Source organism: Anomaloglossus baeobatrachus, chromosome 11 (genome assembly GCF_048569485.1).
Source record: "Anomaloglossus baeobatrachus isolate aAnoBae1 chromosome 11, aAnoBae1.hap1, whole genome shotgun sequence".
In the NCBI taxonomy this organism is placed as follows: domain Eukaryota; kingdom Metazoa; phylum Chordata; class Amphibia; order Anura; family Aromobatidae; genus Anomaloglossus; species Anomaloglossus baeobatrachus.
This window is the reverse complement of record NC_134363.1, coordinates 168,713,481-168,727,082: the sequence shown is the minus strand read 5'-3', so window position 1 is coordinate 168,727,082 and position 13,602 is coordinate 168,713,481. Positions and strand designations below refer to the sequence as shown.

The following is a 13,602-nucleotide window of genomic DNA, read 5'->3' as shown; positions in this document are numbered from 1 at the left end:
CTGTCAGGGTGGGGAGCAGTTTTTCTCCACCACAGGGCTCAAGGGACGTGGACTCAGCAGGAGTCCACCCTTCAGATCAATGTTCGGGAAATCAGAGCAGTGTATCTTGCCCTATTAGCCTTCCAGCAGTGGCTGGAAGGAAAGCAGATCCGAATTCAGTCGGACAACTCCACAGCGGTGGCATACATCAACCACCAAGGAGGGACACGCAGTCTGCAAGCCTTCCGGGAAGTCAGGCGGATTCTGATGTGGGTGGAGGAAAGAGCATCCACCATATCAGCAGTTCACATCCCGGGCGTAGAAAACTGGGAAGCAGACTTCCTCAGTCGCCAGGGCATGGACGCAGGGGAATGGTCCCTTCACCCGGACGTGTTTCAGGAAATCTGCCGCCGCTGGGGGGTGCCGGACGTCGACCTAATGGCGTCTCGGCACAACAACAAGGTTCCGACCTTCATAGCGCGGTCTCGCGATCAAAGAGCTCTGGCGGCAGACGCCTTAGTGCAAGATTGGTCGCAGTTCCGGCTCCCTTATGTTTTTCCACCTCTGGCACTCTTGCCCAGAGTGTTACGCAAGATCAGATCCGATTGCGGCCGCGTCATACTCGTCGCCCCAGACTGGCCGAGGAGGTCGTGGTACCCGGATCTGTGGCATCTCACGGTCGGCCAACCGTGGGCACTACCAGACCGTCCAGACTTACTGTCCCAAGGGCCGTTTTTCCATCGGAATTCTGCGGCCCTGAACCTGACTGTGTGGCCATTGAGTCCTGGATCCTAGCGTCTTCAGGATTACCCCAAGGGGTCGTGGCCACCATGAGACAGGCTAGGAAGCCCACTTCTGCTAAGATCTACCACAGAACGTGGAAGATTTTCTTATCCTGGTGCTCTGCACAAGGAGTATCCCCCTGGCCATTCGCGTTACCTGTCTTTCTTTCCTTCCTGCAATCTGGGTTGGAAAAGGGCTTGTCGCTCGGCTCCCTTAAAGGGCAAGTCTCGGCACTATCCGTGTTTTTTCAGAAGCGTCTAGCGCGACTTTCTCAGGTGCGCACGTTCCTGCAGGGGGTGTGTCATATCGTACCTCCGTACAGGCGGCCGTTAGATCCGTGGGATCTAAACAAGGTCCTTGTTGCTCTCCAGAAGCCGCCTTTCGAGCCCCTGAGGGATGTGTCACTTTCTCGACTCTCACAGAAAGTGGCCTTTCTGGTAGCGGTCACGTCTCTTCGGAGAGTGTCTGAACTAGCAGCGCTGTCATGCAAAGCTCCTTTCCTGGTGTTCCACCAGGACAAGGTAGTGCTGCGCCCCATTCAGGAGTTTCTCCCGAAGGTGGTATCCTCTTTTCATCTTAATCAGGATATCTCTTTGCCTTCCTTTTATCCGCATGCAGTTCATCGGTATGAAAAGGATCTACATTTGTTGGATCTGGTGAGAGCACTCAGAATCTACATTTCCCGCACGGCGCCCCTGCGCCGCTCGGATGCACTCTTTGTCCTTGTCGCTGGTAAGCGCAAAGGGTCGCAGGCTTCTAAGGCCACCCTGGCTCGATGGATCAAAGAACCAATTCTTGAAGCCTACCGTTCTGCTGGGCTTCCGGTTCCATCAGGGCTGAAGGCCCATTCTACCAGAGCCGTGGGTGCATCCTGGGCATTACGACACCAGGCTACGGCTCAACAGGTGTGCCAGGCAGCTACCTGGTCGAGTCTGCACACTTTCACCAAAAATTATCAGGTGCATACCTATGCTTCGGCGGACGCCAGCCTAGGTAGAAGAGTCCTGCAGGCGGCAGTTGCCTCCCCGTAGGGGAGGGCTGTTTTGCAGCTCTAACATGAGGTATTTCTTTACCCACCCAGGGACAGCTTTTGGACGTCCCAATCGTCTGGGTCTCCCAATGGAGCGCCGAAGAAGAAGGGAATTTTGTTACTTACCGTAAATTCCTTTTCTTCTAGCTCCTATTGGGAGACCCAGCACCCGCCCTGTTGTCCTTCGGGATTTTTGGTGGTTTTTCGGGTACACATGTTGTTCATGTTGAATGGTTTTCAGTTCTCCGACGTTACTTCGGAGTGAATTTGTTTAAACCAGTTATTGGCTTTCCTCCTTCTTGCTTTAGCACTAAAACTGGTGAGCCAGTGATCCCACTGGGGGTGTATAGCCAGAAGGGGAGGGGCCTTACACTTTTTAGTGTAATTGCTTTGTGTGGCCTCCGGAGGCAGTGCTATACACCCCAATCGTCTGGGTCTCCCAATAGGAGCTAGAAGAAAAGGAATTTACGGTAAGTAACAAAATTCCCTTCTTTTAATTAAACATTAAAAATGTCGCACCATTCTCCTTCCATAGTCGCTGTGTTGCCTTTTTTCTCTATTGCTGGCCTAGGAATGAGTGATCTGAGCACTTGTCAGTGAGCTTGTAATTTTTTTTATCTATCCTCTCAGCTGAGTTATGATCACAGACCACAAGTTATTTGTGCCAGGAAGCAAAGAGCCTCTAAAAGCCCAAATAGTGCGATACTTTTATGTAATCCTATTGTAAAAATGATTTCTAACCCCAAATACCTAGACATAACATGCAAATGAATGGAGAGGTCTTTGCATGTGAGGCCATCCTTCCATCTTGGGAATAGATCCCAGTGATAGATATGATATAAACGTATGAGATGAGACAGCTCCTATGCAGTGCCTCCTTTTGACCTCGTTTTATTCGCCTCCTGTAGAGTTTTCGTCATGTTTTATTTAATAACCTTTGCATTTTTATGCATTTTTATACGCCAGGTTCTGCAGACGAGACCACCCTGAAAGAGTTCCTGCTTTCCCCCTACCTCTGGCTGCTGTGCACCGGCTACTTGGTGGTATTTGGGGTGAAGACCTGCTGTACAGATTGGGGGCAGCTATTCCTGATTCAGGACAAGGGGCAGTCTGCGCTCATAGGTAAGTGTCAGACGGTCCTGTCTGTATACCTCTATGTTCTCAATAATCAAGCACGTACATAAGGCTTATTCATTCTGCTCCATCCAAGACAAGGGTATAGATCCACACCTTGCCTAGTCAGTCCATTCTCTGTGAGCAAAAAGTAGCACTGATATCTTTTCTGCCTTAAGAATTTTCATTTATTACTGAGAAGTTATTATTATTATTATTAATAATAATAATATTTATTCATTTATATAGCGCTGTTAATTCCACAGCGCTTTACATACAATGTCAACACTGCCCCATTGCAGCTCACAATCTAAGTTCCCTATCAGTATGGGTTGTTTTTTTTTGGAGTGTGGGAGGAAACCGGAGTACCCAGAAGAAACCCACGCAAACACGGGGAGAACATGCAAACTCCTTGCAGATGTTGTCCTCGGTGGTATTTGAACCCAGGACCTCAGTGCTGTAAGACTACAGTGCTAACCACTGAGCCACCACAAGACTGAAGTGCTAACCACTGAGCCACCACAAGACTGCAGTGCTAACCACTGAGCCACCACAAGACAGCAGTGCTAACCACTGAGCCACCACAAGACAGCAGTGCTAACCACTGAGCCACCACAAGACTGCAGTGCTAACCACTGAGCCACCACAAGACTGCAGTGCTAACCACTGAGCCATGCTGCCCTTTATTCATTTATATTGCGCTATTAATTTCACAGCGCTTTACATACAAGAGGTACACTGTCCCCATTGGGGCTCACAATCTAAATTCCCTATGAATATGTCTTTGGAGTGTAGGAGGAAACCGGAGAACCTGGAGGAAAACCCTTTTGTTAGAAGTAGGTGCTATTTGAGGTCAGGATGCCTTTTAATTAATTAATTATTAATTCTACATGCAGCCACAGTTTTTTAATTTTTTTTTTTATTTTTCGTTACAAAATTCTGGAAAAATTTGGAAAATTATTTTCAGAGAGGAACAATCCCTTTGAATTCAATTTATAGATACTGCTCTGTTACATAGGTGTTCTGGCGCCCTCTGCTGTTTTACAGACCTCATCATATGCCCAGTTCTGGCGATCACACCTGCTCTCAAGCTCTGTCCTATCCAAATCTTTATTTTTATATCAAATCTTTATTTTTATATAGCGCTAACATATTCCGCAGCGCTTTACATACATCAGGAACACTGTCCCCATTGGGGCTCACAATCTAGAGTCCCTATCTGTATGTCTTTGGAGTGTGGGAGGAAACCGGAGGACCCGGAGGAAACCCACGCAAACACAGGGAGAACATACAAACTCCTTGCAGATAGTGTCCTTGGTGGGATTTGAACCCAGGACCCCAGCGCTGCAAGACTGCAGTGCTAACCACTGAGCCACCACAAGACTGCAGTGCTAACCACTGAGCCACCGATTACCCCTAATGCCTCCGACTAAGCATAGACTTGTACACTTTTTCTCCTTTTCCATTTATTTTAAAATAAAAAGTCAGAATGAAGGATAAAGAGCTGATCTATGGGAAGAAAATAATCATTATCTGATTATTATTTATTATTATTATTATTATTTATTATTATTTTCTTCAGCGCTCTATTGGGAGACCCAGACGATTGGGGTATAGCTACTGCCTCCGGAGGCCACACAAAGCACTACACTAAAAAGTGCAAGGCCCCTCCCCTTCTGGCTATACCCCCCCGTGGTATCACGGGTTCTCCAGTTTTCAAGCTTTGTGCGAAGGAGGTCAGACATCCATGCATAGCTCCACAGATTTTAGTCAGCAGTAGCTGCTGACTATTTCGGATGGAAGAAAAGAGGGCCCATATAGGGCCCCCAGCATGCTCCCTTCTCACCCGTTGATGGTGTTGTAAGGTTGAGGTACCTATTGCTGGTACGGAGGCTGGAGCCCACATGCTGCTTTCCTTCCACATCCCCCTGAGGGGCTCTGAGGAAGTGGGATCCTGCCGGCCTCAAAGCTCTGACGCCGGGCTCCATCCACAGACCCATTTGAACCTGCTGGATACGGAGCTGGAGTACCGTTCAGGGACATGGCCCTGCACCATTACAGGTACTCTGTGTCCCCGTACACACAGGCACAGCACACTCCAGACTTGCTGGGTGTGCTAGTGCGCCGGGGACAGTAAAGGGTTACAGTCACTGCAGCTTTGCTGAGTGACTTTGTGTATTGGGAACTACCGCGCCGGACGCTCCGGGAGCGGCGGCACGGCTGGGACTTGTAGTTCGCCGGGGACTGGGCGCCGACCGCGCTTTTACGGCGGCGGCGCTTATAAATCCAGTCCCCGGCTTCTGCGGCCTAGTGCCGCTTCGTTCCCGCCCCCTCCCTGTCACTCAGGGAAGGGGACAGACGCTGAGCAATCAGCAGCGCCGAGGGCTGGAGCCTTATTTACATGCTCCAGCCCTCTCACTGCACACTGTCGGACGCCGGATTCCCGCTCTGACTTGGGGCACGCCCACGGCCCGCCCCTCCTCACACGAGCTGGGGAAGACGCCGGCAGCCATTACTGCAGTCCGAGCTCGGACTTTCGGCAACCAGGCAGGACTATGGCGACCATACACCCGCTTATAGGCGGGCGGTAAGCGGCACACATAGTGCTGACCCCAATATATACTGCAGTGTGTACATGTGTATTTTAACTGCATAGGTCGCTATATGCCCGCTTGGAGAGCGACACATCAGCAGCAGGAAAGCAGGTGTGCTAAGGCACAGGCTTTCTATGCTGCTTGTATTGCACGTACTGAAGTGTTCATTTGTGTTTATGCTTGTATGCTATACACTGCACTGTACAGTCGCTAGTCTTAGCTATATTCTCCTGGAATGGCTAGACTACAGCAGCAGAAAACCAAGGGTGCTGGGGCACAGGTTTTTTTCTATGCTGCTTGTATTGCATGGGCTGCAGTGTGCATTTGTACTTGTGCTTGTATGCTATACATTGCACTGTAGGGTCACTCTTCTGGGCTATATTCCCCTAGATGACTAGTCTACAGAAGCAGAAGAGCAGGGGTGCCAGGGCACAGGCTTCTATGCTGCTTGTATTGCAGGTGTTGCAGTGTTCATTTGTACTTGTGCTTGTATGCTATACATCGCACTGTATGGTCACTCTTCTGGGCTATATTCCCCTAGATGACTAGTCTACAGCAGCAGAAGAGCAGAGGTGCCAGGGCATAGGCTTCTATGCTGCTTGTATTGCTTGTGCTGCAGTGTTCATTTGTACTTTATGCTTGTATGCTATACATTGCACTGTACGGTCACCAATCTTGGCTATATACTTCTAGATGGCTAGTCGGCAGCGGCAAAAAAGCAACACAGATTTTCAGTGCTGTTTTTACTACATGGGATGCTGTTCATGACACCGTCCCATTGTGTGCATGCTCCCCTGTAGCACTTCGTCTGCCGGGGTCTCTAGCACTTCGTCTGCCGGGGTCTCTACTAGTCGTGGCCAAAGAAACCACCTGTCATCCCTGTCCAAGGACAGGGACGGAGTTGCAGTTTCGACAGATATATTGTCATAAGATAGAGACTTGCAGTCCAGACAGGCCATGGGCAATCTTCCTGACCAACCTCATTTGGAACGGGGGGGTCCCAGGAGGACTCTCTGTATGATAAGGCAGCTCTCCAGGACTTTGATCCTGACATCGCTATCAATCCGGATACACCGGATGGTAACGCCATACGGAATGATCCTATAGCGTCCATCAATGGAAGGTTGGATCTTTCTCCCTCAGCTCCCCCAGTGGAGGAGTCAGCTTCACAGCAGGAGAAGTCCCTTTTCAGTATCTCAAACGGATATTGAGTATTTTTCTGGCCACGCTGACTTCAGAGAAGCAGTCCAGAAACACCACGCTTACCAGATAAGCGTCTTCTCCAAACGTTTTTAAGATACACGTTATCCCTTTTCCCCTGACGTGGTCAAGCGCTGGACCCAGGGTCCAAAGGTGGATTCTCCAATCTCCAGGCTTGCGTCTAGAGCCATAGTTGCACTGGAGATGGGGCTTCACTTAAAGATGCCATTCACAGACAGATGGACTCTGGTTGAAATCTGTCTAGGAGGCTATCGGCGTGTCGGTTGCTCCGGCATTCACAGCCGTATAGGCAACCTAACCTGTTCAGCTGTTCTTGCGCAGCTGGCCTTGAGCACATGTACATCTGTACCGCAGAGGCGTCCGTAACTCCGCAATGTCTGCACTGCGACTTACCCTATTAATGCTGTCCTAAAAGTACAGTCGAGGTTTCGGTCCTTCCCAAGCTCGGGCAGGTCCCAATTGTCCTCGTGCAAAAGGGCTACAAAACCTCAGACGGGCTCAGATTCCGGCCGGGCTCAATCACGCCCAAGGAAGGCAGCCGGAGGAACCGCTACCAAGGCGGTCTCCTCATGACTCTCAGCTCTCTCTCTCTCTCCGCATCCGCGGTTGATGGCAGACTCCCCCGCCTTTGGCGACATTTAGCTGTCACAGGTCACAGACCGGTGGGTGACGGACATTGTGCTCACGTGCACAGGACAGTGTTCTGTTCTCGTCCTCCGACTCCATTCTTCAGAACGGCCCCACCTCCCCACCGAGCAGATGCCCTGCTGCAGGCGGCGGACGCTCTAAGAGCAGAAGGAGTGGTGATCCCTGTCCCCCCTCAGGAACGAGGGCGAGGGTTTGTACTCCAATCTCTTTGTGGCTCCAAAAAAGGACGGCTCCTTCCGTCCTGTTCTGGACCTAAAACTGCTCAATAAGCATGCGAACGCCAGGCGGTTCCGGATGGAATCCCTCCGATCCGTCATTACCTCAATGTCTCGAGGAGACTTCCTTGCCTCAACAGACATCAAAGATGCCTATCTCCACGTGCCAATTGCTACGGAGCACCAACGTTTTCTACGTTTTGTGATAGGAGACGACCATCTTCAGTTCGTAGCTCTGCCATTCGGTCTGGCGACAGCCCCACGGGTGTTCACCAAGGTCATGGCAGCAGTGGTAGCAGTCTTGCACTCTCAGGGACACCCGGTGATCCCTTACTTGGACGATCTACTCGTCAAAGCACCCTCCCTCGAGGCATGACAACGCAGCCTGAATGTTACGCTGGAGACTCTCCAGACTTTCGGGTGGATCATCAATTTGGCAAGGTCAAATCGGTCACCGACTCAATCACTAACGTATCTCGGCATGGAGTTCACACTCTATCAGCGATAGTGAAGCTTCCGCTGAACAAGCAGCGTTCACTGCAAACAGAGGTGCAGTCTCTCCTTCAAGGCCAGTCGCACCCCTTAAGGCGCCTCATGCACTTCCTAGGGAAGATGGTGGCAGCCATGGAGGCAGTTCCCTTTGCGCAGTTTCATCTGCGCCAACTGCAAGGGGACATTCTCCGCCAATGGGACGGGCAGTCAACCTCCCTGGACAGGAAAGTCTCCCTTTCCCAGACGGCCAAGGACTCTCTGCAATGGTGGCTTATTCCCACCTCATTGTCACAGTGAAGATCCTTCCTACCCCCATCCTGGGCAGTGGTCACGACAGATACGAGTCTGTCAGGGTGGGGAGCAGTTTGTCTCCGCCACAGGGCTCAGGGGACGTGGACTCAGCAGGAGTCCACCCTTCAGATCAATGTTCTGGAAATCGGGGCAGGGTATCTTACCCTACTAGCTTTCCAGCAGTGGCTAGAAAGAGAGCAGATCCGAATCCAGTCGGACAACTCCACAGCGGTGGCATACATCAACCACCAAGGAGGGACGCGCAGTCGGCAAGCCTTCCAGGAAGTCCGGCGAATGCTCATGTGGGTGGAGGACACAGCATCCACCATATCCGCAGTTCACATCCCGGGCGTAGAAAACTGGGAAGCAGACTTCCTCAGTCGCCAGGGTATGGACGCAGGGGAATGGTCCCTTCACCCGGACGTGTTTCAGGAAATCTGTCGCCGCTGGGGGGTGCCGGACGTCGACCTAATGGCGTCTCGGCACAACAACAAGGTCCCGGCATTTATGGCACGATCGCGCGATCACAGAGCTCTGGCGGCAGACGCCTTAGTGCAAGATTGGTCGCAGTTCCGGCTCACATATGTGTTTCCACCTCTGGCACTCTTGCCCAGAGTACTGCGCAAAAAATCAGATCCGATTGCAGCCGCGTCATACTCGTCGCCCCAGACTGGCCGAGGAGATTGTGGTACCCGGATCTGTGGCATCTCACGGTCGGCCGACCGTGGTCACTACCAGGCTGGCCAGACTTACTGTCCCAAGGGCCGTTTTTCCATCGGAATTCTGCGGCCCTGAACCTGACTGTGTGGCCATTGAGTCCTGGATCCTAGCGTCTTCAGGATTATCTCAAGGGGTCGTTGCCACCATGAAACAGGCTAGGAAGTCCACCTCTGCTAAGATCTACCACAGAACGTGGAAGATTTTCTTAACCTGGTGCTCGGCTCAGGGAGTGTCTCCCTGGCCATTTGCATTGCCTACTTTTCTTTCCTTCCTGCAATCGGGGTTAGAAAAGGGCTTGTCGCTCGGCTTCCTTGAGGGGGAAGTCTCGGCACTATCCGTGTTTTTTTCAGAAGCGTCTAGCACGTCTTTCTAAGGTGCGCACGTTCCTACAGGGGGTCTGTCATATCGTACCCCCGTACAAGCGGCCGTTAGATCCTTGGGATCTCAACAGGGTATTGGTTGCTCTCCAGAAGCCGCCTTTCGAGCCTCTGAAGGAAGTTTCCTTTCTCGCCTGTCACAGAAGGTGGCGTTTCTCGTTGCGATCACATCGCTTCGGCGAGTGTCTGAGCTGGCAGCTCTGTCATCCAAGGCTCCCTTCCTGGTGTTCCACCAGGACAAGGTAGTGCTGCGCCCCATTCCGGAGTTTCTCCCTAAGGTCGTATCCTCATTTCATCTTAATCAGGATATATCCTTGCCTTCCTTTTGTCCTCATCCGGTTCACCGGTATGAAAAGGACTTACGTTTGTTAGATCTGGTGAGAGCACTCAGACTCTACATTTCCCGCACGGCGCCCATGCGCCGTTCCGATGCACTTTTTGTCCTTGTCGCTGGTCCGCGCAAGGGGTTGCAGGCTTCTAAAGCCACCCTGGCTCGATGGATCAAAGAACCAATTCTAGAGGCCTACCGTTCTGCGGGGCTTCCGGTTCCTTCAGGGCTAAAAGCCCACTCAACCAGAGCCGTGGGTGCGTCCTGGGCATTACGACACCAGGCTTCGGCTCAACAAGTGTACCAGGCAGCTACCTGGTCCAGTCTGCACACTTTCACCAAGCATTATCAGGTGCATACCTATGCTTCGGCGGATGCCAGCTTAGGTAGAAGAGTCCTGCAGGCGGCAGTGACACCCCCGTAGGGGAGGGCTGTTTTGCAGCCCTAACATGAGGTATTTCTTTACCCACCCAGGGACAGCTTTTGGACGTCCCAATCGTCTGGGTCTCCCAATAGAGCGCTGAAGAAGAAGGGAATTTTGTTACTTACCGTAAATTCCTTTTCTTCTAGCTCTTATTGGGAGACCCAGCACCCGCCCTGTTGTCCTTCGGGATGTTTTTGTTGTTTGCGGGTACACATGTTGTTCATGTTGAACGGTTTTTCAGTTCTCCGATGTTACTCTGAGTTAATTTGTTTAAACCAGTTATTGGCTTTCCTCCTTCTTGCTTTGGCACTAAAACTGGAGAACCCGTGATACCACGGGGGGGTATAGCCAGAAGGGGAGGGGCCTTGCACTTTTTAGTGTAGTGCTTTGTGTGGCCTCCGGAGGCAGTAGCTATACCCCAATCGTCTGGGTCTCCCAATAAGAGCTAGAAGAAAAGGAATTTACGGTAAGTAACAAAATTCCCTTCATTATTATTTATTATTATAGCTGATCTCTTCTTCCTCCGTTCACAAGATCATTAAATAGAGCAGAGCATACTCTGGAGAACATACAAACTCCTTGCAGATAGTGTCCTTGGTGGGATTTGAACCCAGGACCCCAGCGCTGCAGTTCTGCAGTGCTAACCACTGAGCCACCCCACGACTGCAGTGCTAACCACTCAGCCACCCCACGACTGCAGTGCTAACCACTGAGCCACCACACGACTGCAGTGCTAACCACTGAGCCACCACACGACTGCAGTGCTAACCACTGAGCCACCACACGACTGCAGTGCTAACCGCTGAGCCACCACACGACTGCAGTGCTAACCATTGAGCCACCACACGACTGCAGTGCTAACCACTGAGCCACCACACGACTGCAGTGCTAACCACTGAGCCACCGTGCCGTATACCCTCTTGCACACAGTTATTTCTGATGCAAAGACGAAATCAAAAGGATTTCAATATTAGATCTAATGAATATGTCCTCATAGAGCCGCCTCTTATTGACATTTTTGCCTCTTGTCTGTTGCAGGCAGCTCGTACATGAGTGCTCTGGAGGTCGGAGGCCTGATAGGAAGCATTGCCGCTGGATTACTGTCTGATCGCGCTGTGGCAAAAGTAAGAACAGTAAATGCAACCGTCACAAATGTGCAATATTTTGCGGTTAACACTATAGGTGGTGCGATGTCATTCCAGTATATACTGGTGGCACCGGGTGGGAAATAATAAAGCAGATCAATTTGTCGGTTATTTTTAACTGGTTTCTTTTCCTTTTTGGCCGATCCTCTTTCTGCGGTCTCTGTTAGTCGGGTTTGAGGAATTATGGTAACCCTCGCCACGGTCTGCTCCTGTCCATGATGGCCGGAATGGTTGTGTCCTTGTTTCTGTTCCGTGTGACCGTCACTCCAGGAGCGTCCAAGGTAACGTCAAACTTGTGCAGAAAGTTTACAATTAAGTGAAAATTCCAAATAATTCACCCCTTGTCATAACTGGATGAGTGCAATGCTTCCTACAGCTCCTGCTCATTCTTCCGTCTTCTCTCTGTGCCTAATGCTATCATTTGTTGTTTCTTATCTGCTGTTCACGTTCTCTCAGGTGGACGGGATCTTGTCTCTGGCTCTCCAGCCTCTCGCTGAGATGTCCAATCTGAACCAACAAGAGGTTTCTGTCTTTCTTTGATATACTGTGTCTGTCCTTATTATGTGCACTTTTGCTTCTTCCCTCCGGGCATTAAGGTTTGGCTCGTACATTGTGTTATAGCTATTGCAGGGCCTGAGGGGATGTGTCGCTGGTGTTACTGCAATCCTTGCATCATACTCAGCCTCATCAGGCCCTGCCGAGTTTTCTTCAGAGTGTTCCTTTAAAGAATATTAAGACACTTTATAAGAACACATTTTTTTCTCACCTCTTCAGCCTTTATGTGTCACAATACACAGCAAACCTCAAAATTAGTTACCAGTGAATCCATTACTGTGTGCTAGTGAAGAGTGACCACTACCTTCCTCGGGTGCTCAGTACTCGTAACCAGCAGGTGGACGCTTGGACGGGCGCAACTCGTGTACTGACTATAATGGAAATCAGTGTGAGACGCCAGCATTTTCTTTTTCGCTCCTAATTGGGAGACCCAGACAATTGGGTGTATAGCTATTGCCTCCGGAGGCCACACAAAGTATTACACTTAAAAGTGTAAGGCCCCTCCCCTTCTGGCTATACACCCCCAGTGGGATCACTGGCTCACCAGTTTTGTGCTTTGTGCGAAGGAGGCAACACATCCACGCATAGCTCCACTGTTTAGTCAGCAGCAGCTGCTGACTATGTCGGATGGAAGAAAAGAGGGCCCATACGAGGGCCCCCAGCATGCTCCCTTCTCACCCCACTTCATGTCGGAGGTGTTTGTTAAGGTTGAGGTACCCATTGCGGGTACGGAGGCTGGAGCCCACATGCTGCTTCCTTCCCCATCCCTTTTTACAGGGCTCTGGGTGAAGTGGGATTCTATCGGTCTCCAGGCACTGAGGCCGTGCTCCATCCACAGCCCCTGGTATCTGCTGGACATGGAGCGGAGTATCTTCAGGGACATGGCCCTGCTACATGGAGGTACTCTGTGTCCCTGTGGGGACCGCGCAGACACACGGCAGCACTGCTGGGTGTGTTAGTGCGCCAGGGACAGCGGCGCTGTCCGCACTAGTGCCATCGCACACCACAGCGTTGCTGGGTGTGTTAGTGTATTGGGTGACTACCGCGCTAACCGCCGCTGCCGTTTTTATTTAAGGCGCCGCTGGGATTTGTGGTGCGCCGGGGACTTCCGCGCCGGCCAGCACTGATATGCCGGCCGCGCTTATTAACTCGAGTCCCCGGCTTCTGGGCCTAGTCTCCCTTCGTTACCGCCCACAGGCCTGACAGTCAGGGTAGGGGCGTGACGCTGCATAGCACAGCAGCGCTGAGAGCTGGAGTATGTTTTGCATACTCCACCCCTCTCACTGTGTGCACTGTGAAACCGGATTCCCGCACTTTCTCAGGCACGCCCACGGCTTCCTTCTCTACACAGGACGCCGGCAGCCATTAGTGTCAGTTTCTGTACGATACAGAGACAAGTGTGGAAGACCCTGGCATTCTGATAGTCACACAATCGCTGCAACAGGCGTTAAGCAGCACCTGTGGTGCTAACCCCACTAGTGCAGAAGTGCACTTATAGATATGCTTGTACTATATACATTGCACTGTTTGGTCGCACGTTGTATATACCCTCCTGGATTGTGCGGAGGAGTTATCAGCATATTCTCTGTGTAAAACAAAGGTGCAGAACCACATGTTTTTCTATGCAGCCGGTACAGCATGTACGGCTATACGGCCGGCAGGTTACATACACCCCCATTGTATCCAA

The 13,602-nt window shown here is 51.2% G+C and overlaps 1 protein-coding gene across 5 annotated transcripts in view; it reads left to right on the top strand.

Moving 5' to 3' along the window:
• The window catches only part of SLC37A4 (solute carrier family 37 member 4), a 135,647-nt gene that overhangs the window by 49,841 nt on the left and 72,204 nt on the right, over positions 1-13,602 (top strand). For 4 of the 5 annotated variants that reach the window (XM_075327448.1, XM_075327449.1, XM_075327451.1 and 1 more), the window contains exons 5-8: positions 2,759-2,914; positions 11,254-11,339; positions 11,528-11,641; positions 11,817-11,882. In XM_075327448.1, coding sequence (XP_075183563.1) covers positions 2,759-2,914; positions 11,254-11,339; positions 11,528-11,641; positions 11,817-11,882 — 422 coding nt within the window. The remainder of the gene's footprint in view (positions 1-2,758; positions 2,915-11,253; positions 11,340-11,527; positions 11,642-11,816; positions 11,883-13,602) is intronic. The other variant, XM_075327453.1, reaches the window with a different exon arrangement.